The 25,135-nt window shown below is 36.2% G+C and overlaps 1 protein-coding gene across 1 annotated transcript in view; it reads right to left on the bottom strand.

Moving 5' to 3' along the window:
* NRXN3 (neurexin 3) overlaps positions 1-25,135 on the bottom strand; it is a 1,004,058-nt gene that overhangs the window by 914,909 nt on the left and 64,014 nt on the right. Inside the window, exons 4-5 of the mRNA XM_058162458.1 lie at positions 18,031-18,234; positions 11,824-11,850 (exon numbers count right to left, since the gene is read on the bottom strand). Of these exons, the coding sequence (XP_058018441.1) occupies positions 11,824-11,850; positions 18,031-18,234 (231 nt within the window). The remainder of the gene's footprint in view (positions 1-11,823; positions 11,851-18,030; positions 18,235-25,135) is intronic.

The raw sequence follows: 25,135 nt of genomic DNA, 5'->3' as shown, positions 1-25,135 counted from the left end.
AAACATTCTCTCAAGGGTGACTCTTCGCAGAAATTCATAAATTTTCTTGTTGATGATGTTTTCCTTCAGACAATGGAAGAGAACACAAGGCAAGCATATATGCTTGAGTTATCCTAACATATAAGGACGATTCAGTACAAAAAATTTCCCACAGAATGTTCACGAAAGCCACGAACATTTTGAGGGAAATTGTCATGTTATTCAGAAATTCTTGCTAGTAAGTGAAACTAAAATTGAATGCAGTCAAACGTTTACTTGGGCTGCAAGAAAGTAAATTGTATTATATTCAGAGTAATAATAAGAGGTATGCCATAGTAAAACATAAAATAGATGGGATTCCATATAAACACACACACAAACACTAAATTCCAATTCCAATAGGGAAACAGGAAAACAGCATATAAGAAGCTAATAAGATAGCACAAAAAGCTTACAAAAATAAAAAAAAAGCAATGCAATATATATATATGAGATAGAAAGAGGAATTTCTTAGTCAACAAAGTACATATCGGTAATCCATATTTATAGCGATGTTAGGATTAATGAAGGGCATAAAGCAAAAAAGGGCTTCTCCTGATACGATAAAAAAGAAAGGATGTAGAAAAAAATTATGGAAACTGTGAGGAAATGCCAAAGAGTTCTACTACTGTTTTACAGATTACTCCTAAATTTGGGATTATGCTGATTATTCAAGATTTCATAAGTATCATAAAGCATGTGTTTCTTTTGACAGGAAATCTTTACAATAATTAGGAAGCCCTAATGAGAACAGAGTTGGTAGCACTAAATAGTTTACCACCAGAAAGTCTGACAAGGCTACATTCTATCATCATACCTGCTCAACCTATACCCGTAATATATTATATGTGCTAAAGGTCTGGAAGAATTGGAAGTTGGTGAAAGGATATAATAATAATAATAATAATAATAATAATAATAATAATAATAATAATAATAATAATAATAATAATAATAATAATAACAACAACAACAACAACAACAACAACAACAACAATAATAACAACAACAACACCAACAACTACTACTACTACTACTACTACTACTACTACTACTACTACTACAGAGTTGGAAGGGACCTTGGAGGTCTTCAAGTCCAACCCCCTGCCCAGGCAGGAAAATCTACATATGTTACTCTATTGGCTACAGAAATTGAAGAATATCCTAATAACCAGCATTATAGAAATAAAACACAAGAACCAAACCAATTTTCTCTGAATATCAAGCAAATAAAGATCACGTCCACTGAAAATCTCTGAGGTGCTAGAACTTATTCAGAGAAAGGAAAAAAACCCTGAAAGAAAATATCAATATTTGAAGCAGAAGTCACTCACACATCCCTCAGTCTTTGATTCATGTGAAAATCAACATCAGGATAGTTCTCTCAGGAAGATTATTAGACAAATACCTTTATATACATAACAAATCCCTATATTTAAGCTTCCAGAGAGTAGCCTTTCCACCACACTGAAATGTGCAAACTAAAATTTACCTGGAAGTGAAAAAAAGATATTGTATTTGCTCTCATAAGATTCCAAAAGATTCAGAGGATAATTAGAACTGCAGAAAAAATAATTGCTACCAACCTGCCTTCCATTGAGGATCTGTATACTGCACGAATCAAGAAGAGGGCCGTGAAAATATTTACAGATCCCTCACATCCAGGGCACAAACTGTTTCAACTCCTACCCTCAAAACGATGCTATAGAGCACTGCACACCAGAACAACTAGACACAAGAACTGTTTTTTCCCGAAGGCCATCACTCTGCTAAACAAATAATTCCCTCAACACTGTCAAACTCTTTACTAAATCTGCACTACTATTAATCTTCTCATCGTTCCCATCACCAATCTCTTTCCACTTATGACTGTATGACTGTAACTTTGTTGCTGGCAATCCTTATGATTTATATTGATATATTGACCATCAATTGTGTTGTAAATGTTGTACCTTGATGAACGTATCTTTTCTTTTATGTACACTGAGAGCATATGCACCAAGACAAATTCCTTGTGTGTCCAATCACACTTGGCCAATAAAAAATTCTATTCTATTCTATTCTATTCTATTCTATTCTATTTTATTCTATTCTATTCTATTCTATTCTATGGATATGTATATTTAAAAGTTGCATAAATGTATCATAAACAGAGTGTTCCCTGCATTGTTTTACAGTTGTATTTATTCCTGACCACATAACCAGATATTATTTTTTTAAAAAAATAGTACAGCATAATATTTACCTTGTATAGTAAAGCGGTGAATAGAGATGATTGCCAGTGAACTTTCCAAAATAATCTATTGATCTCTTAGCGAAATTCTACTGCATAAAATGTATGTTTTCAAAAAGAGACAGCTGGAAGAAAGCAATTATTTCTCCTGAAATTTTAGGAACACCTGTCTCTTTAAATAACGATTGAAAGAACTTGTTCATTCAATGAAAGACTGCTTTAGTTCAGTGAAATATATATTTAACAGCAGATGAATCGTCTCTTTGAACAACAATATAATATTAAAATTGGGGGGGGGGTGAACTATGTTGGAAAAAAGGTTTGTGTCACTTTCCTTCCTTTGATTCATGTATGCAGTAACTGAAAAGGTTGATATTTCTCTGAGGGCGTATCAGTATTTTGGAAAGCTTTCCAGCTAAAGTAAAAAAAGATCCATTTCTGTTGGTTACATGAAAAAAAAACCCTTTGTACTTTGTGTGATTACAGCGTCATCTGGTCATTTTTTAAAAGCAATACCCCAGCCACCCCCCATGTATGCCCCTGATCAGTGGTGGGTTGCTCACGATTCTGTCCGGTTGTTGAGAACCAGTAGTAAAAATGGCAGGAGGCTCCACCCACCCGCCCTGATGTCACATTTGGTGATTTGCGCACGAGTGCTCCCGTTGCAAACCGGTACTAAAGGTAAGTAGAACCCAGCCCTGCCCCTGATGCTGGCTTTTCACTATCAGGGGAAAATGTAGTTTTTCTTAAAGAGTTCCCCACTGTTTTATATCTAGGAGAAAAGAGATCATCAGTTTTTATTATAGAATCATGTTCAGTGTACTTATTTCTGTATGCTTCTGGTTTAAAATAGGGTCTTAATTTAATTATTTTAAATTGAAGGGGATATGGGAATTGTATTTACTTTGAAGACATTTTTATTAATTTATTAATGAAATGACTTGTTGCTTAACTTTTTTTTTTACAACACGTAGCAGTTGACAATAAATTTAACTGATAGCAAAACAAAACTGGTACACATGGAATAATTTACTCTGATGACCAGAAGCCAAAAATCAAACAAAACTATTGGAGAAAATTAGCTTGATTATATCTTTCTTGCAGTGCTAGTATGTTGATTTTTCATAGAAGAATATAAAAAAGGACATGTTAATAGCATTTATATCATCTGAAGCTTGGGGACATAGCTATATGATTTTTCTGCATGGAATAAAAGCATTATCCTGGTATCTTTCTCGGTCAGTAAAAGCTGCACAAATATACAGTATGTGGCAAATGTTATTGCTCCCCTTCAATGGCTTTCCATTCAGTAGTCTTCTAATGCTATCCTACAGAGCTTCCACCTATCCAGAATGTTATAATCATCTGCATAAAAGAGCTGGAAAGTTCTGTTACTGGTTAGGTATGAAAGTTGCTGGGTGACCTTGGACCAGTTCTTCTCTCTAGCCTTAGGAAGGAGGCACTGGCCTTGCTAAGAAAACTTTAGGGACTTCTCCATGTAGATGGCAGATTTCAACACTGACTGGCTCTATTGTCTGTCTGTCTGTCTGTCTGTCTAGAACTGACTATGGCTAGTCTAGTGAAGAGAAGGATCAGGGGTGACCTGATTGCAGCGTTCCAATATTTGAGGGACTATCACAGAGTCGAGGGGGTAAAAGTATTTTCTAAATCAACTGAAGACCAGACAAGGAATAATGGATAGAAACTGATCAAGGAGAGTGTCAACATAGAAATGAGAAATTTTCTGATAGTGAGAGCAATCAACCGATGGAACAGAAGTTGCCTTCAGAAGTTGTGGGAGCTTCATCACAGGAAGCTTTCAAGAAGAGACTGACAGTGATCTGTCAGAAATGGTATAGGGCAGTGATGGTGAACCTTTTAGAGACCGAGTGCCCAAACTGCAACCCAAAACCCACTTATTTATCGCTAAGTGCCAACATGGCAATTTAACCTGACTATTGAGGTTTTACTGCCTAAAATAATGATAAAAAAGGCAGAATTCAACTAATTGTTCTAAGAAAAATGTGATAAATACACTTTTATGCCCTGAAATATTACGTTTAGCAACAATAAAAAAGAAACACTTTTGTAATATCATTTCTTGGTTTTTCTCTTCATTTTCTTATCCCAATTTTCACTGTATATTTTTACTTCTTGTTAAAATAAAATAGTTTTAATTTCTATTATTGAAAGAGACATTGCCTTCCTCATAACTAAATACTCATCCATTGTTTATCTTGGAAGAAAACTATCACCATAAAATATCCTGTCCGGGGCAGAAGAAGGGACAGACTGAGATTAGATACCTCTGATTACTAGCCAAAAAATCCAACTACCTTTGGACAGGAAATTCAAAACAAGAAAGGGGGGACGGCAAAGCTATTGATACATAGCCTGTATCTTGCAGGAGAAGACAAAGTTAGGGATGCTTTGAATCCACTGTATGGAGACTAGATAGCATTTTTTGTTCTGCTTCTTTGTCTGATGAGTGGTTCCAATAAAGAAATATGCTAATTTCTCTGTCGTCGTCCCTCCCCCCCACAATACCTTTATCCCAAGGACTATGCAAAGACTATGATTGTCTAGGGCTGAAAAGTACAACATGAGTAGTTATCAATTTATACTCTTCGCTTATCCACCCTACGCTCTGCTGCCGCCACCACCATGGCTGCTGTTTGTTTAGCGGAGGTGGCCTTGGCTATAGTGAGCGGCTCCATTGTTTTTTTGTCCACCATGATCCATGAGGGAAAGAAAGATCCATGAGGTGGAGGAAAGGCCATGCATGGCTGGGCACATTTGGAGGCAGGAGGAGGCGCGGCGCAATGGGGCTGTTTTGTTCGACGGAACCACCGACCAACTGACCAACCCGACTGAAGCTGAGCCCAATGTAAGGGAGACTGCGGGGTTGGCCAGGCAAATTATCCCACCCATGCTATCTAAGTAGATCCTGGGTGCTGTAGAAAGGGAAAACGGAGCAGCCAGCATGAAGGAAGGAGGAGGAGCAGGGAGAAGAGAGGGAAAGTGGCCTCCTCCTTACCTCGTACTGGCTGCTCCGTTGCCCGTTTTGCCATTGCAGTGCTGTGAGATGGAGATTTCCCCTCCCACCACCATTGCCCAGATGCCCTCGCTTCCCCCAAGCAGGAGGAGCAGCAGGGAGAAGAGAGGGCTGCTCCGTTGCACGTTTCACCATTGCAGCACCGCACTGCAAAGCTTGCCCCATCCACCACCACCCAGATGCTCTCCCAAAGTATTTCTTTGTCTACCTGATTTCCAGCTCCATTGCATTTCTCTGTCGCATTTCTCATCATCATGTGCAGGGAAACAAAAGTTTGTGGGTCTAAGAAAAAAAGTTCACTCAATCAATGCCAATTTCCTGAGATCTTTTTCTTTCATGAGAAGTTGGCATTGATTGAGTGAACCTTTTTTTAGTCCCACAAACTTTTGTTTCCCTGGAAACAACGGCAAGAAACATGACAGAGAAACGTGATGGAATTGAGCTGGGGAGACAATGTGCATGTCCACAGAGAAGGTTCTGAGTGCCACCTCTGGCTCACGTGCCATAGGTTCGCCACCACTAGTATAGGGTTTTCTGCTTGAACAGTGGGTTGGACTAGCTGATCTACAAGGTCTATTCTATTCTATTCTATTCACCTAGCTAACAGTATCTATCATCTAGTTATCTATTTCTATCTACTTACCTATCAACCTAACAACCTATGTATCTGAAATAGGATTAAAGTCTGATGATACTTCACACATTTGTGTCCAATCCTGAATGTTATGTTAATGTATTACATATTTAGCACCTAAATACTATACTAGCAAGATCCATCTGGAAAGACAGCTGGAAATTTATTCCCTATTTACTTTACCTGAATACATCAATCTTTTAGAACTGCTTTTTCTCATAAAAAGAAGATGCACCCATTACACCAGTCAGAAAGACATCAGCAAGCTAAAATGCCCTTATCAGGCAATTAAAGGCAACTCTATGCTTATTCTAAGTGTCTCCTGTTGTAACAGTTAATTAGCATGATAAAATCCCATCTTGTGTCATGCTTACTGATGGTTCCCTTGTGGATATTCATGACAGGAAATAAATGGTAATTTACTTCTATGAATACTAAAGATAATTAAAAATACAAAAACTGATTTGACCTTATGCACAATTAGGTCCTTGTGCAGTAAAACTCAAAAAGAAAAGAAGCCCCTACAACAACACAGTTAACAATTATAAAGAAATCAGAAGAACAGAAGAAAACACAACTCAATGTTTTTTATTGGGCCATCTCTATGAACAAAATAAAACAACATTCCATTGCTATGAAACGTCAGTGTATTTGAATTGAAAATCTGTCTCCACAGATGCAAATCTGTGTAAACAAATTCTGTGAAACTGAATTTTGGAGGCTTTTCTTTTTCCCAGAAAAAGCTAATTTGGTAGGAGTGATTTAGAGAATAACCTTTGAATACAGACTCTTTGTGTATATATCTGCATAGATATAATTTAACCCAATTTCTGCTCTCAATTGGTCTTCAGGAATCAAACCACTAAATGATTTAAACATTTACTATGATGTTACGATGCTCAGTATTATGAAATCACAGGACATCGCTCATAAGTATTTGCAAACAGAGGACAAATACTATTTCGCTAAGAACTAAGCTTTTTCAAACTTAGATGTAATCCTCGATATGAGTGCACAGGACTGAAATATACACTAGCAATTCTAAACATATATTGAATGCTTTAATGCTTAATCATTCATTTCAAAAGCTATTCATTGCAAAGTGATTTCAGTATTATATAAATTTTCAAGGAATAAAGCTGACATTTTATATTATGCATTTCAGCTGTCTGGTATACACTACAACCAGTAAAAATGATTTTTTTAAAAGTGATGTACCTTTAATATATTCACATTTGTTGATTAATATTTTTTTATTTGTAAAATATGGTTGTTTCAATTCTATTTCATTGTTTTTATTACATAACCCCACCCCCAAAAAAAGGAAGAAAGGCCAGCTATGTAGGGAAAGAAAAATCCTGAATGGCATTCTGAGGGAACATAAACCACCAATATATAAAAGAGCACATTCATATTACTCACTTTCTTCAAGTGATGAATAGAATAATGGAAATCAAAATTAATACCTTACCTGTTGTTATGCCCTGGAGCAACAGCCAGTACTCTTGATAGCCATTGTAACAGAAATTTTGTTATGACTCTTAGTATTTTCTTTTTCAAAAATGATGATTCTGGCTATTCTTTAATAGCACAGATCATATGTTACAATCTCAGTTAATAAAGTGACTGCATTATCTGATACCAAATTTCTTGCCTGAAGATTATTTATTTATTTTTGTGGGGAGAAAATTATCAAAGTTCAAAATGATCTGAAGCTTTTCTAATATTTTCTCAAAGTGATTCATGATTTTTTTTAAATATTCATTTTAGCCATTTTATCTACACATGTCTAAGTGTTTTTTTAAATGAATATAGAATGTATAATTAATATTTCATATTAGTCTCCCTCATGTGAATCTATTTCTATTGAATAGAATATTGAGACTCTAGAAAGAGTGCAGAGAAGAGCAACAAAGATGATTAGGGGACTGGAGGATAAAACATATGAAGAACGGTTGCAGGAACTGGGTATGTCTAGTTTAACAAAAAGAAGGACTAGGGGAGACATGATAGCAGTGTTCCAATATCTCAGGGGCTGCCACAGAGAAGTGGGAGTTGGGCTGTTCTCCAGAGCACCTGAGGGTAGAACAAGAAGCAATGGGTGGAAACTGATCAAGGAAAGAAGCAACTTAGAACTAAGGAGAAATTTCCTGACAGTTAGAACAATTAATCAGTGGAACGACTTGCCTGCAGAAGTTGTGAATGCTCCAACACTGGAAATTTTTAAGAAAATGTTGGATAACCATCTGACTGAGATGGTGTAGGGTTTCCTGCCTGGGCAGGGGGTTGGACTAGAAGGCCTCCAAGGTCCCTTCCAACTCTGATGTTATGTTATGTTATGTTATGAATAATGGAGACCAAAGGCATTTAACAATGAAGCAAGTATATGCGTGGATCCAAGTGGCTAAACAGACATATTAAAAAATAATAAGTGGTTTTCAAGCTGGCTGAAAAACAATATATGCAAGGCTAATACAAGTGGTCCTTGACTTACAATCATTCATTTAATGACTGTTTGAAGTTACAAAGAGCAAACACAAAGTAGCTTATGACCTTTTTCCACACTTACAACCATTGCTGTTTCCCTGTGGTCACATGATCAGAATTTGAACGCTTGACAACTGGCATGTCTTTATGACAGTTGCAGTGTCCTGAGATCATGTGATCACTTTTGCAACCTCCTGACAAGCAAAGTCAATGAGGAAGCCAGTTTCACTTAACAACCATGTTACTAACTTAACAAACACAGTGATACATTTAACAACGGTGGCAAGAAAGGTGGTAAAATGGGGCAAAACTCACTTAGGAACTCTCTTGTTTATTTTGCGCTCAGTTATGATGGTATATCAAGGACTATCTGTATAGAATCTTTGCATAGGAAGGACACTTAAAGCATATGCACCAAGACAAATTTCTTGTGTGTCCAATCACATGTGATTAGAATAGATTAAAATAGAATAGATTAAAAAATTCTATTCTATTCTGTTCTGCTCTGCTCTGCTCTGTTCTAGTCTATTCTAAATAAATATAAATGCATCTATAATTATTAACAAAAAAATTATGAAGACAGTTATTTGATCAAAATATTTGATTGAAAAAGTATTTTGTCCCATTGCTTCATACTTAGGTGAGAGGGACAGCCACACAAATCAAACAAATTGAATCAATCAATAAAAATAAAAAGACAATCATTTTTTATTTTTTTAATTTTTTAATGGGGATTTGCATCTGAGGAAAAATAATTTGCTTCCAAATTTTAGTTTCAATCCCTATATCAGGGATGTCAAACTCATGTTGTCCCGGCAGTGTCACATGACGTATCCAGACTTTTTCCCCTTCACTAAACTGTCCGTGGGCATGGTCAACATGTGACACATCCGGCCCGCAGCACATTTGACAGCCCTGCCCTATATTATAATAATAGTTTTCCTCTCAGATGGAGATACCCCATAGGAACTGGAAAGTGGGAAATGGTTAAGTACTCTGAAGTAATATGAGTCCAGTACATCAGTGGACATGTTTTGAAGCATACAGTATATATAAAACTAGTTACAGCAATTGGGAATAAAGAGAACCAGATCTTTGGGGGTTCTGCAAACATCTGCAAACATCTGCAAACATCTGGGGTAGTTTTGCCAATTTAAACTCATTGATCATAATCTTATATGGTGACGGGCAAATGGTGAAGCTATTAGTTACATGCTATTTCATACATATTTACATAACTTACACCTTTTTGCTTCTAATGTCTACCAGAGCCCTCTCAAACTATTGGTATGTAATTCCTAGAATACCTACCAAGCATGTTAGCTGGTAGTTTATTAAAAAGCGCCCTAATCCAGCCTGTGCCAGGAATAAAGAACACTAATTTTAGTTTCAAACACACAGATGAGCTACATCATGTGGACAGAGTTAAAGGAATAGTAACTTTCTCTTCTTGTTGCTGAAATCAAAATGGCAGAACTGAAGTTTTAGAGCAGTCCTCCAAAACTGATGTTTTTAATAAGGACTCCATTTCTGTGTTCTTTTTATCTTTCATAACATTCTTCTACCATCGTCATATGGAATGCAAAGGATGCTGGGATGCATAAATCCATAAAGGGTTGATAAATTACATCACAATGGGGTTCTTTTTAAAATTCAGTTTTAAAATTTCAATTTTGGGGGAGAGGCTGGGAAAAAACAGGACTGCCATTTTCCCATCATTGTTTATAATGGCCAGGAAAAAAAATAAAAAATTGACACTTTCCAGTTGATTGGTCATCTCTGAATATGTGCTGTCACAACACAGAGTTACTGTATGTTAGCTGCCTTAAAAAATGGCAGTCATACAAATTTTATTTATTTATTCATACATTCCATTTCTATGGCTGCCCATCTCAAACAAGTGACTCTGGATGGCAAAAAATAAGTTAAAATCAATTTGCAATTGTGCAAATAGAATTCTTCATATATCATTCAAGGTTTGATTTAGTGTAACATACAATACAATGAAATTGTGTTATCTTTCTATCCACCCTTTCCATAGCTAGAATGATGTAGAATTCTTCCATATCATTCCAGTAAAATTAAGCAGAAATAACCACAGAACTGCAGCCTTGAAGTGAATTGCAGAATTGAAGTCTTTTGCTAACTTTGTTTTTCTGTAGCCTTAGCATTGGGCTACTAGGATATTTCTATTATCCTTTTTATCCGCTACTGGATAAAAATACATAGTATAGTAGTATAGAAGAAACTATAGAAACAATGTGTATTAATGCAGTTTCCACTTTGTTTGGTTTGTATAACTGTGTTTGTTTAGCATAAAAATATCAGGTCTGCAGAAAGCTTTGCAGCTTTCTTAAAAATAGGGCTAGACATTCTGCATTATGTTTTGCTCTGCTGTTTGCACATGGCACTTCATGAAATGTCCTTTGGGGCAATTCTAACACATGTAAATGAAGGTTTGTTTTAGGAAAAGAAATATCCTAGCCACAACAGAAAGATTGTATCGTGGCTAGAGCTACATTATTTGTTTTGTTGCAGTTTCCCAATCCATGCAAGTTTTCTAATAGTAATTATTTCCTGTTGTGGTAATAGTAATTAATTACTATAAAATAGTAGTTATTTCCTATGGCAATTATTTTGCCTAAAATGGTGCCAGTCATGGAAAAAAATATGAGTTTTTAAAATTGTATTAACTGCTAACTTCTATTAGTATTGTAATTTTAATTTTTAAATACTAGTTTTATTGTTAGTAAACTTTCTTGATTTTGAATTGCATTTATGCAACTCAACGTTTTTGAAGAAAGAAGTTGCACTGACTTGTCCAAATGCAATTTCTTTCTTCAAAAACATTTCCAAGAGCCTTTGCCTCTCCACAATAAAGATTGACTCAACTATGGTGTTACTCACCTAAAAACATGATTTGCATCTTCCTCTACATGCATATTTTTTTTAAAAAAAGTGAATATTGAAAAAGTATCAGATGAAGCAGTCACCATTATGACCTAAACTATATACTTTTCAAAAAAAAAGTTAGAATAGAAAAGAGTATACAGTACCTGTGATTTCTATGCAGTATCAAGACTGCCTTTAAGAATATTTCCCAAGACAGCAGAAAGCTACTGAAATATGTTTTCAATTCTTCCTGTTCCCTGGACACTTGTCTGTGAAGCCAGGGAATAAAATAATTCATTTGCCCCTAGACAGAACTCTCTCAGACACATACATCACTTACAAACAATACAAATGCACACTATTTCAACATCTACTAAGTTCTTGTTACCAATACATTTTTAATAAAAAGAAAGAATAGTTTATAAAACATCAAATAAATAATGTTAATTTCTTTTAAATAGACATATATAGATAGAACAAAATGAAACTTGAGGGAAAACTTACTGGCGTTACAGTTTATCCTGATACAGTCTAGATGGGGAAAAATAAATGAAAGATGAAATTGCATCCTTCAAGGTAACAGCTGCAGACATCCAAAAACAATCAGTCCACCCTTCCGGGGACAGACACACGCAAAAAAATGTGGCCATTTTATATTTATGTACATTCTATAGAAGTACAGGAATGTCTCTGTACTTATTTACTACAAAAGTCTCAGAACCATAAACTATTCCCATTTCCCTGCTTCTGTTTATGTGTTTCTGTTTTGTATATGTGTGTGTGTGTGTCAGTGTGTACACATGTGAGATACTTGCAGAGAAGAACTATAAATTATATACCTTTCCTTGACAATATGTTTTTAATATTATTTTGAAAAATACTTGAGTGATTCTAATCAAAAACTAGGTAAACATAGTTTACATCTTATTAAAGCACAGGCATTTTCCCATAAAATGTAAGGCTTTCTCCCAAATGGTGCATATTTTTAGTCCTTTTAGGATATTTTTACACATTTGGATGCTTAAAAGCAAATTTTACAATATTTCATTGGAATGGTTAGTGTATCTATATAAATGCATTCCTGGCCTTAGCTTGTAAATATTTAGTAATGCAATATTTAGCCCTTTCAATGTATACTCATTTCCTGTGCGACAACTTAAAATGTTTTGCAGAAAAAATGTATATTGCCAAAACTTTTCATGCTGCAGAAAGGGATAACATATTGCTCCTTGTCACCATAAAATGGCCACTTGCAAACTGCTAACCGCACGAACGCCCAGCCCAGATTTCACTGCATTTTGGAGAATTCATATTTTTTATTGGTTGGAGAGAGTTGATACAAAAACAGCCAGCCAGCCCTCCAGAGCCCTGTTTCACCTTGCTGCCTGAATATTAGAATTAAATGAAGCCTCTACAACATTCCGGAAGAAGATGAAATAGGCAGTGCAGTGGCAGATCTGATTATCTTTGACAACCCCCTGCGCTTCACTCATATAAAACTACAAGTGGGAGAAATCATAAACAAATTAAAAAAGATTACAGTGACACATGCATTTATTTGTGCCTGATAAATACTCATTACTTATTCTAACAAAAAAGTATAATTTCAGCTAAGTTGTTTTGAGCCCTTGTAGACTCTTCTGAGCAAAACATAAGTTTCACAAACTTGAGCACAGGATTAGAAGCATGATACCTGCTTTAATTCTTAGACCGAGAACATATTATTTGAAAAAAGTGTTGCAACATATTGCCATTATAATCCTGTGACAAACTGTTCCTCTCAGTTAATGCTAAGACCCACTTCTCCATATATTTAACTATATCATGTTCATTGGACAAAAATTGGGTCAATCAAGGTTGACCTCTGGCTCAAATAAAATATTTAAAGCTAGCTATGCTAAACTTGGAGGTATTTTTCCCAAGTAAAATTGGAAAAGGAACATATCTAATTAATATCATAAAATTAATATTTATAAAAGAGGGGCAGTAAACAAAAAAAATCTGAGTGATCGGGAAAAAGAAAACATCCAGAAGTAATGATGCCACAGAGTGTATTTTTCAGCATATCTTCTCTTAAGAAAATATGGGTTTGGTTTCGTGCGATTAGGTTTGTCATGTGTCGTCAACCGCAACAGAAAAGTGGGAGCAAACAGCCCTTGAGCATTTAGTACGATCACCATACAGGAGTGGCTATATCCCTTTTTTAGATGTGTGCTGGTAAGTTCAATAAGGAAAGAAAATTCCCCAATACTGAGTGCCAAGAAGATTTAGAGAAGGAGAGAGAGAGGGAGGGAATGACAAAACACTAGAGATCGTATCTGAAAGTCTGATTATACTTGAGAGATGTAAAATAGAATGTAGATTGGATTATATTCTCTTTTAAGTGACTAAAATGTCATTTGAGAAATGTATTTACATTTTAGAAGCTTACTCTGTCACAACTGTTCTGCGATACTTGAAGCTTCCTCCTACTTCTGAACACTTACATTTATAAACCCAGTCCTCGGGATTTGCTGATCATTAATTTTTACTGACATTTTTAATGTTCGTTTTTCCCATAGTACCTATGGCTCACTTTCCACACTCCTGTTTATCATACATGAAGCTGCTAGGTGAGGTCATCTGTTATAAGGGAATATGCCGATGCTTTATATCTCTACCCTGGGCTGATCAAGTGATGCCATAGAGCTCTGTCTTGATATGTATAGCCTGTGGGATGTTGGAAAGAATAGGCTTCAGTTCAATTATAACAAAACCAAATGGTTCTGGGATTTAGGACTTCTGGGGACTTCCTATAGGATTGTACTAACCAAATAGAACCACTGGGTTACACACAGCTCTCGTGTGAGGAATAGGTGGCAGCCTTGGCCAAAAGAACTTTTACACAACTTTGTGTGGCACACTTTATTGGGCTCTGCTAACAGTTTCACATGCCTTAGTCACATCCCAAATGAACTACTATAATAAAATTTACATGGGACTGCCCTTAAAGAACATCTGGAAGCAGCAGCCCATTAAAAATTGCAGTATGAGCAATTATAAGTGATCCTCTGTGCCTTCATATTACTTCTTTGCTTCGTAAGCTCCCTTGATTATCATTATTCTTCTAAATGCAATTGAAGGTGCTTATGATCACTTATCAATCCCTTCATGGAATGAGACCAGGTTATCTATGGAGCCACTCATCTCCTATCATTTATCTCTCTTCTCTTAGATGCAGGAGGAGACGCAAACTATGGACTACATGAATCAAGGAATACTTTCATAGGAAACCCAGGATTTTCTATTTTGGTACCTGACCTTTGGAACATCGTTCCTCAAGAAAATTAGATGAGAATACTGTATATCAGCCTTTCACAAGGCCCTGAAGACATGCTTAAATTTCTGAGCGTGGGAGCTGGATTATTGGTTAGAACCTATGAGATAGTTATTGCTGTTTGATTGGGTTTTTTAAAAACTTGGCTACCTGCTGTGTATCTTATTTCCTCTTGTTTTGTATTTTAACTTGTTGGCCACTTAGAATTCCCATTTGGTCATGTAAATTGAATATGTAAACAAATATATGATCAATTAATAGCTGGATACATTTCTAGCCCTGTCTGCTTATACAAAACAACTAACAAGGGATGCAGATATTGAGTGACCTTTAAAGATGAGACTCTGACATAGTTCAGTTCCAATCAGATAAAGAAGAAGACTGAGAAGGACAAGCACTGCTTTATAGTGTGGTCGGCCATGTTCTAACTCTAAGGATGTGCTAATCATGAATGAGACTGTGGCTTATTGAATTTTCTTCCTCTTTGTCTTTGTCTCTCTCTCTCTTTCTCTCTCTCTCTCTCTTTCTCTCTCTCTCTCTCCCTTTCTCTCCCTTCCTTCCTCCCTCCCTCCCTCTCTCTTTCTTCTCTATCTTCTCAACAGTAGTGTTAGAAATATGACATATTGACTTATAATTTTTCCAGAGCTTAATGTGTTGCCAGAGAATATGATCGTCCCAACTATCCCTCAAGAAACGTTTAAAATTTTCTTAAAGAAGCAGTCTTAACATATGAGAGTATCTTTCCTCCCTTCTTCCTCAATCAAAATAACCACATTCTCCTTTCTGATTCTTTTTTGCTAAATAGGGCTGTAATGGAGAGAGGGATATGGCAGCCCTTGCAGGTTTTTCTGTACACTCTGTTCGAAGGGCTGTTTGCTGTGCGGGCCGCAGGCTTCAGGCCTTTGAAGGGTTGAATACCATCTTTTGATATACCATGACTGATGGGACATAAATAAGTTTTTACAACGTTGGTACACAGTGTGAAAGAGATCACAGAAAAAGGGTTAGAAACATGAAATGAAATTAAGAAGAAAAGCTGAGGGGAGGGCAAGCAAAATAATGTTTGCTACCATTCAAAACAGACTTTGCCATTGCATTTCTGGCAAGAAAAAATGGTTCAGATTCCCATTGTAAGCTACTGTACTCTACATCAACAATATCTTTATAACTTGCCATTCTTCACCAGATGTTATCAAATGTGGAATTTTTACTGATAAGCAAGGCTTAGAGGTTGGGTCGCTTAATGCAATAACATTTCAGAACTCACGCTGACACTAAGGTTTGAAGAAATCTTCCTTGGACTTCTTGGACTTGAAATGAATTTCTAAAACAATAGCTCATATTTGACTTCTGTGTCTAACACTTTTTTGGGGGAAAGTTAAGGTGACATCTGAAAAGGTTTCACATACCTTTCTTGTTTCATAACTAAGCTTCTATTCTGAAAGTCACCTTCAGAATATGCATGACTGCAATGAAGTTGGAGAGACACTGCAGTGACTCCAAGCAAAGCATAGCTGATGTGATGTTTGGGCTTACTAGAATTTATTTTGCTTACTAAAGGGCAGATAGAACTTCATTCTGGGGCCTTTCTAACATGAAAAAGTGATTCAAAAGCCTAGTCATAAATCTTTAAAAAGGCCACCTAGACTTATTAACTGCATTTCAAAAACATAGTTGCTTATGAAACAACTTAAATAGTGCCAGATGATATGCACATGATACATGTCTTCGAGGAAAGAAAGATGTTTCTGCTAAGGGAACATTCTTTATCTTATGTGGTTACAACTGTTAGATACAAATAATCATTTCAGAACTAATAGAAACAGTCCAGAAGTTGTTGCTATTGTTATTTCTCTGTTAGATAAATGCTTAAATTGTTTTCATATGAGTACTACTTTCTATCTATCTATCTATCTATCTCATCCACGTGACTTTCATGACTAAGACATGAATTCATGGACTCCTTTCTAGCCTGGTGCCTTAACCACTAGACCAAACAATCCCTTATGCATCTGGTTTTAGGGAAGTTCTTAAATAAGATTTTCCTGTTCATATTCTAATTCTACCCTTCCATTCTAATGTATAAATGAGTGGAATAATATAAATGTTTTTCCAAGCAATGTATGATACATACTTGGAAGATCATGGGCCCAAAAGAATCCCATCTTGATATTTTGTAGTTAGATGTTTTGGAAAATCAGAGGTGCTAAGTCATAAAGCCAACATCAGAAAAGCTGACAGAAATTCTGAGGCTATAACACATTTTTTCAAATGAAAACTGCAGAATGTGAATCAGTGATACCAGCTGGTTTTTTTTAAAGCAGAGAACTATAAGAGAATAAAAGGTGAACATTTTAACCTTTTGGAAGACAAATATTAATTATATCATGGATTTTTATCTCTTCGTAGTGAGCCATTTTTGAGCAGCAAACAAAATCATTTATTTTCCAGGAAACTAATTCTATGAAATTCTTCAAATTAAAATCTTGACAGAAAAAAATAACCAATCGAAACAATATCGTACCAGAAGAAAAAGAAGAGATCTGTATCCCAAATTCTTCACTTTCCCTTCAGTTTAAAACACTGAATGAAAAGATAACAACTCCATCCAAGAGGTCTAACAGAAATGCATTTCTATTGGACTTTTTGGAGAGAGGAGTGGGCAAGAGGAGGTTTCTGGATATTTATTTATAAGTTATTCTTGGTGCTTTTTTGAAATGGGCACTTTTTAAGCCTTAAATTAGGGATTAATCTTATTCTTAATCTCAGGAAGCAGCATAGATGACATTGATATGTTTAATACCCTGTTTTCCCCAAAATAAGACATGCTCTGATAATAAACCCAATTGGGCTTTTGAGTGCATGGCAAAAAGGCCAAGCACTTATTTCAGGGTTCAGAAAAATATAAGACAGAGTCTTATTTTCGGGGTAAACGGTATATAAAACCCTAGCTTGTTAGAGGGTAACCGTATAATCAGAACCTTTCCCCTATGGCTCTGTCATTGTCTTCATAACTTATTTTTGACTGTTTTGAATAGTAGCAGAGAGGCTGGATCAATGAGGATGTGGTTGATCAAAAGATGGACCAAACAGCATGTCTTACACAAAACTAACCAGTTTAAGAACAAGAAAGGAAGCTTTAAAAAAGACTTAAAAACAGAACACATTATCCATAACCAGGAAGCAACATAAAATCTGCATGCAGTGATGGCTGGAGAAATTCTCCGTGATTAATATTATTTAAAAAAAAAAATACTTTAGCAAAGTTATAATTCAACTCAACCAGATCAAGGGTGGGGAAGGATGGAAAGGAGACAGACAAGAAAACAAAACAAGCTGAAATTAAAAGCCAAGTGATGATGGGGGAAGAGGAGGGGGACGACTTTGCACAATACCTAGATTGACCATGAGTTTGACCCGGCCTCCATCTAGTTCAAGCCGTAGTGTATCGGCTGAATCACGTGATGTTGTGGCCATCAGCAGACCATAGGCACGCTGGGACATGAAGCGGAAGGACACATCCTCAGCTTCTGTATGCATGACCATAGGCATGACAATTTTCATATACATGCTGCCATCGTAACTCAGGACGGAGGCCTCTGAAGGAAAGAAAAAGATAAATGAAACAAATTACAGTAGTTTTAGGCATTTCAAATCTTGGAGGATTACTAATTACTTAACACTTTAGATACATTATTTAATGATTGCATGAAAGTGGCTCAGATTTTCATAGATATTATTTTACTGTAAATTCCCTGAGTATTGTATATTCAGTTAAAAATACTAAGTGAAATTACCTTAAAACAGTAGAAAAATAACAGTAGAAAATTGTATTAGTTTTAAAGAAATAGTCAAAGATTATTCAAAGAAGGCGGAAGTTATCACCAATTTGAAGATACTCGATTCTAATATATCATGTTGAACTTATCATATTTGGAAGCATTATGTGAAGATCTATCTCCCCTTAGAAGTCCATAATGTTGGGAAAAGTGGAACAAACAAATGCCATAGCAGCAAAGTGGATGGATTCAAACACAACAGTAGCAGATGGATTGATAGGAGACCTAAAAAAAATCCAGCCTGGGGATGGATCACCGTGCAGTAAGGGTGAAATCCAGCAGGTTCTGACAGGTGGAGAATCGGTAACGGAAATTTTGAGTAGTTCAGAGAACGGGCAAATACCACCTCTGGCTGGCCCCAGGGTGGGTTGGGAATGGGGATTTTGCAGTATCCTTCCCCTGCCACGCCCACAGAACCGGAAGTAAAAAAAATGGATTTCACCACTGCCCTGCAGATGTTATGTCATGTAATTGTTTAATGTTGACATCAACTTGATAGCAATCAAGTAATCAGTGGGTGGGTAATGTGCAGGAACTGATTTCTTGACATATGAATGTTATTCCAGGTTGCTGGAAAAGCTATGTTGTCTTCTCAGTGTTCCTGTTGTGGTGAGCAAAGCACAGTATGTTTAGTAATGCTACTTGCAGATGCTGGTGGAACCCAATGTTCTCATATTAGACATAAACTTATTTGCTGCATGTACCGAATAGAAACATACAGGCCTCCTTGGTTTTGCTTTGGATTCTATTAGACTGTGCAGTTAAGCATGAAATGGCACTTTCTGACACCTTTAGTTCAAATGTGACCTGCATGAAATAGTCCTTGTGCTATGTGTGCATATGCATACATTGCTGATAAGTGTCAGAGTAAGCAAAGGGAATGCTTTGTCAGAGTATACATGAATTAAAGAGGGATCAGATACTTCCCTTCTTTATGTATATTTTGTAAAAAGGATTTTGTAAATTAGCACAAACTTTGGAGATATAAAAAGATCTGAAATATTTTCTTTTCCTTAAAGAGAAAAACAATACAAATAGCATTAGAAACTTAGGACTAATTTCAGTAGCAAGCATATCTGAAGATCCAGAGATATAAGCTTACCCAATTAGCACCACCTCCCAAATGTGCTGAAATTCCAAATCAATTCCTAAAGTTCCCAATTATTATGAAATATATGAAGGTTGATATAAATTTATATAATAGAAAATAAGCAACCTGAAATAGTAAGTTCATTATAGGTTCCTTTCATGTTTTTCTTCCTCTTTCTATCAAAACAGTCTGAGTATGACCCACAGTTATCTTCACCACACTTTTCTTAACCATAATAAGAACAAAGACCAAGCTGCAGCAGGTCCTGCATTATCAGCAATGATGTCCACACACACAAAAGCACACAACCACAAACTGCAACCCACTTATATGAAAGAGAAAATAAATTACTTGCTTCAGTTTGCATTTATTTTTCTGTCTGTCTGGAAAAGAAAAACCCAAGCATTTCCTAGAGGAGGAATTAGAAGTTCAAAATTCATCACTGCAACTTTTTCCTTGTAAATACCTGCTAGAATAGAGCATACCCCAAAAAATCAGGCAATGTAATAAGGTATCAGTTCCCTTAAATGATGAAATTACTTTTCCACAAACTTCACAGAAAGTTTGTAGCACCTTCAAGCATACCATAAGTGAACTGGAACTTCAGTTATATTAGGCTGTCAAACTGTAACAAGGACACATGATCCCAGTGGGATGGAACCAGACCTGGATCTGGAAGTGCCCATAGATCTGGATTGGTTTCCTTGATTGACTCAACTGCAGATAATTATGCTGAACTTGGTTTTCCAATAGAAATACTGGGCTCAATAGCATTTGGGATGGGCCATTTTCTCCTTCAAAATTAGATCATTTTGCCCCTTGCCATCTCCCTCCATTCTGCAGAGGTAGTTTTACATTAACATTTTTTTATTCTTTTCAACTGTGCAGATGGATGGAATTTTAGTGACTTGCAGATTTTGTAGCTCCTTCCTTCCTTCCTTCCTTCCTTCCTTCCTTCCTTCCTTCCTTCCTTCCTCCCTCTCTCCCTCCCTCCCTCCCTCCCTCCCTTCCTCCGAGCCCTTCCCAGAAAAGCAGTCCAGGGATAGGAGTTAGCTATGGCACTCTGATACTTCTTTTTTTTTTTTTGCCCTTTTCTATTGGTCAATAAGAGAATGCATAGATTGCCTTGAATGTTGATTACTTTAATTTTAAGGTAAGCAAGACAATTGTGTATCGGCTTGAAACTGATTGGGAGGATACGGAAAGGTAAAAACTGGTGGTAGTATGGAAGTGCCTAAGTTCCAAGACACAGCAAATAAAACAGAGAGTGTTTGCATTTAAATAAGTGATTTACATATAGATATAGGCCCTGCTAGTTCTCAAAGAAAGTCCAAAATGCCACCCTCACTTTATTCTCATATCAAGCCTGCAAAACAAGGAAGGTTGAAAAATAGATATAGACTGTACTTTTGTTAAGCCACTGCTATCTACACTACACAGCAAAAAGTCTATGAAACATGGAGCATTCTAACAACTTCCTTTTCCAACTTGGTCCCTGTGAAATTTATTTATTTTTGAAAAATACTGCCAAGCCACTAAATGGGGAGAGAATTTTGCAAGGGGTTGCAGCAAAATTGCAGCTGCAGCAGGAGAAGAGGTTAATCTTATTTTCCTTTTCTCTAAATACTAGGGTAATTGTTTTTGAGATTCACTTCCCTTTATGTTATGATATCATTCATTTGGTTTACCTTCTAAATAGTGTTGGCTATATATACAATATAGATAAGCAATTTGTTAACCGTTGGTGAAAATGGAAAAAACAAGGAATTTTTCCACTTCCTCCTCGTTGTTTGAACAGATTAAAAAGCAGACCTTGCAAAGCAATTTTTTGGTGTTAGTCTCTTGGAAGTGCCTTTCTTTAGAGCAAGTGTGTCAAACTCATGTCATCACGGTGGCATTTTTGGGTGTGACGTAGTACATGACGCATCCAGCCCACAGGCCGGGAGTTTGACAGCCCTGCTCCAGAGGAGTGTTCATAAGACAATTGTGTCTCTATATTCACTCTGTGAATTGCTAGGGAGGGGCCTTCTTAACTCTCTTTTTCCTGACTGAACTATGACTGAACTATCTAAACTTCACTGTGTGAAGTTTGCCCTCTTAAATGTGCCCCCTCCCACCTGGGAATCCAGACTACAACCTACCATACCATGAAGTATTGATTTCAAGGATCCTATATAACACTAGGAAGGCCACTTGAAAATAAAAAGAAGGGGAGAAGCAGAGGAAAAAAGAGATTTTTTAAAGATGTGAAAGAGTGGAAAACAGAATTCAAGCAGATTGGAGAATGAACGAAAAATATCCAGAAGCATTGGGAACCACCACCTGAATCAAGGATGAATTCCAGCATCGCATTTAACCACGTCACCCCAGGGAGCCTTAACAAGCCAAGTGAGACATAGATTTAACAGCTGGCTAGGCTAACAGTCCCAAGGACACTGTCCACTTCCTCAGGAATCACAAGATCAAAAATTTCTCAGGTAAAAGAACAAGACAGAGCCTCAGTCAGAGCTCAATCAGACCTGCTCAGAACCTACTCAGAATAGATCTGATTCCTTTCCGACACTATCTGCCTCTGTCATCCTCCAAAAATCAGTGTTATGGTAGAGAAGAACAAGAAGCAATTTAATCACAGACTTGTCATATTTGATTAGTTGACAGATAAAAAGCTAAAGGAAGCTGTTTTGCCTTTTCCTAAGGCATGACTGTCCAAATCTCCATAATTAATAAGCAGAGGCATGAAAAGTTTCTTCATTGTCATACACAAGATGATTATGCTGAATATATATAAGACGAACTTGATTCACACTTCCCAAGTGAATATTGTGTGTGCTTTAGAACATGATTTTTTTTATCCAACCAATTGTTGGTAAAAGTTATTACTAGCCCAGACACGCAAGGAGCAGGAAGCCATAGCCTTACTGAATCTCAGCAAGTACACAGGAGAGCACTCAGGCTCTTAAATCCAACTTCAAATGTCAGTTTAACATTTGTAGAACTGTATGGAACTATTTTGAGACAAAATCTTGATGAGAAGGTCAGCACTGGAAAAGTTGCTTAAAGTCAGCAAATCTAATGGAAAGAACTCCATGAGGGCACAAACTAAATTTATTGTTTCAAGAATCGGTTTCAACTTTATTATTTGAAGAATTAGTAATGTATAGAAGGTTTTACTTTCTTTTGTCTTTCAATAGCTTTGTATTCTGCCATTTGCAAATAAATAATACATAGCAAATAAAACAATTTCTGTCTTCCATGGCTTTGCATTCATTCAAGTACAAAAATGAACACATGCATGTTCTCTTACGCTGATTTGTTATTCACTTTTCATTATGGTATTCTTAATGAGCCATTCCCTGCATTATTTTTCCATGTTGGCCTGAATACATATTTCTGTGCCCAGAACAGTATATTTTGTTGGAGCTTTCTTTTGGTCTTTATTTAGGTAGAGCATTAGCCCTGTGAAACATCATTTGTATAATACGGCAACTCCATTTCAGTGATGCTGAAACTGACTGAACTTAACACAGTAGCTGAAGATAGTTTTTAACTAGGTGTATAGTGAAATATTGGGTTTTGAATCATTTTGAACTGGTTTGCTTAGAATACTATATGTTTTACACGAAGTAACAAGAGTTGTAGAACTGAATGTCAGCAGTATTTTACCTTGTATCCATGCAAAGGATCAATGTCTATTTTGCTATGACATCCTGAACCATATAACGCTTTGAGTTTCCTTGATTAATTCTCCATTATTTAGTCAATATCCTGCTTTCTCTTTTCCTTGTTTATAATTTTCTTTATATTCCGATTTCAAGAAAAGCATTTCTCTATATTTCTATTTTAAATTCCAGTTTGGCATTCAAGTGCTAAGGAATTTCTAAACATAACTAAAGAGTTTAAGCACAGGAATTCTAAGTACAGGTAAGCCTGACATCAATCCATGTATAACCTGTGTAGAGTTTTCACAAAATACCCAGACACGCTAGTAACTTTTGAGATTAAGCTGACCACCCTATCATTATCATAAAAAATCTGGAGAGCAAGCAGTATTTTTTTAAAAATACTAATCGAAAAAAACACACAAAAATAATTTTCTTTTGTCTATTGCCTTCTTTTCTCGTTGTGTTATTATGCTCAATATAGAGCATATATATTGATCATATAGGCATACTCAATATGCTCTGAGCATGAGAACATACACTGTGTTTCCTCGAAAATAAGACCTGGAAAGTGGAAAATAAGCCTTAGAATGATTTTTCAGGATGCTCATAATATAAGTCCTACCTCCAAAATAAGCCCCAGTTAAGATTGTCAGCCAGATGGATACATTTAGTACCATATTTCCCCCAAAATAAGACCTAACTGAAAAATAAGCCCTAATGCATCTTTTGGAGCCAAAAATAATATAAGACCCAGTCTTATTTTCTAGGAATTATAGGTAATCCAGTTGTCAATCCATGGGTAAAGATAGTTTTAAAAAATTGTATTTATCGTATCACCACCATCACCACTCTCTCTATTTTTTTAAGTTAAGTTTCCTCACTGTATTTAGGTTAAACGAAATTGGGTATGTTTGTGCTCAAGACACACAAAAGGCATACCTTTTCTTTAGTAATGCATGTATAAACATGCTTGTTTAGTACCTGATCAAAGGTTTTGCAAGGGAACTCCTGAAGCAGAAAATCAAGGGTGCTACAGAATACTTCATTATCAAGATTTTGGCCTTGAGTAGTAGAAAGACAGTATAAATCCAATCAATGAATGATCAAGTAAAGTAATGGATAAAATGTTTAGGCAATATCCCAAACATTATCATTTTGATTCAAAAATAATTTTAGAATACTATTTGATATATCTCAATGTCTGCTTTAGATATGGTTCATATCTGCTAGATATGGTTCATAGTGCCATTGGATGGTGAAATTGTCTAGTGATCTTGGATCTAAACTGCTACACAGAACTGTTTAGGATAAAAGAAATGAAAATGTGTGTATGTGAATAGGCTGTTGTAGAAGTTTGGCTTACATATTTGAAATCAGAAACAATTTCTAGCAAAACAGACCTTATTCTGAAATCAGTGGTGAGTGTGGCTTGGTGGGCATGCCATGGCTTGGTGGGTGTGACATCACTTGGTGGGTGTAGCTTGATGGGCATGGCATGGGAAGGATACTGTAAAATCTCTATTCCCATCTCACTCCAGGGAAAGGTTACTTCAAAATCCCCATTTCCTCCTGATCAGCTGGGACTCAGGAAGTAGAGGCTAGATGGGGGCAAGGCCAGCCAGAATTTTTACTACCGGTTCTCTGAACTACTCAACATTTCCGTTTCTCCAGAACTGTTCAGAACCTGCTGAAACCCACCTCTGTCTGACATGCTATAAAGGGGGAACAAGAAGGAGAAGATAGTGAGGAAGGAGTAAAAACATCTTAGAACTTTAACGTATTTGACAAACTCAAGTTGCCATTAAACAACTATTTGTGGTTTTGCATGATTGAATAAATACAATAATGAAGTGCAACAAATCTTGTGACCCATCAGTAAAAGAAGCAATTTCCATCTGCCAGAAAGAAT

The sequence above is a fragment of the Ahaetulla prasina genome, chromosome 1 (genome assembly GCF_028640845.1).
Source record: "Ahaetulla prasina isolate Xishuangbanna chromosome 1, ASM2864084v1, whole genome shotgun sequence".
In the NCBI taxonomy this organism is placed as follows: Eukaryota; Metazoa; Chordata; class Lepidosauria; order Squamata; family Colubridae; genus Ahaetulla; species Ahaetulla prasina.
This window is presented reverse-complemented; position numbering and strand designations above follow the sequence as displayed.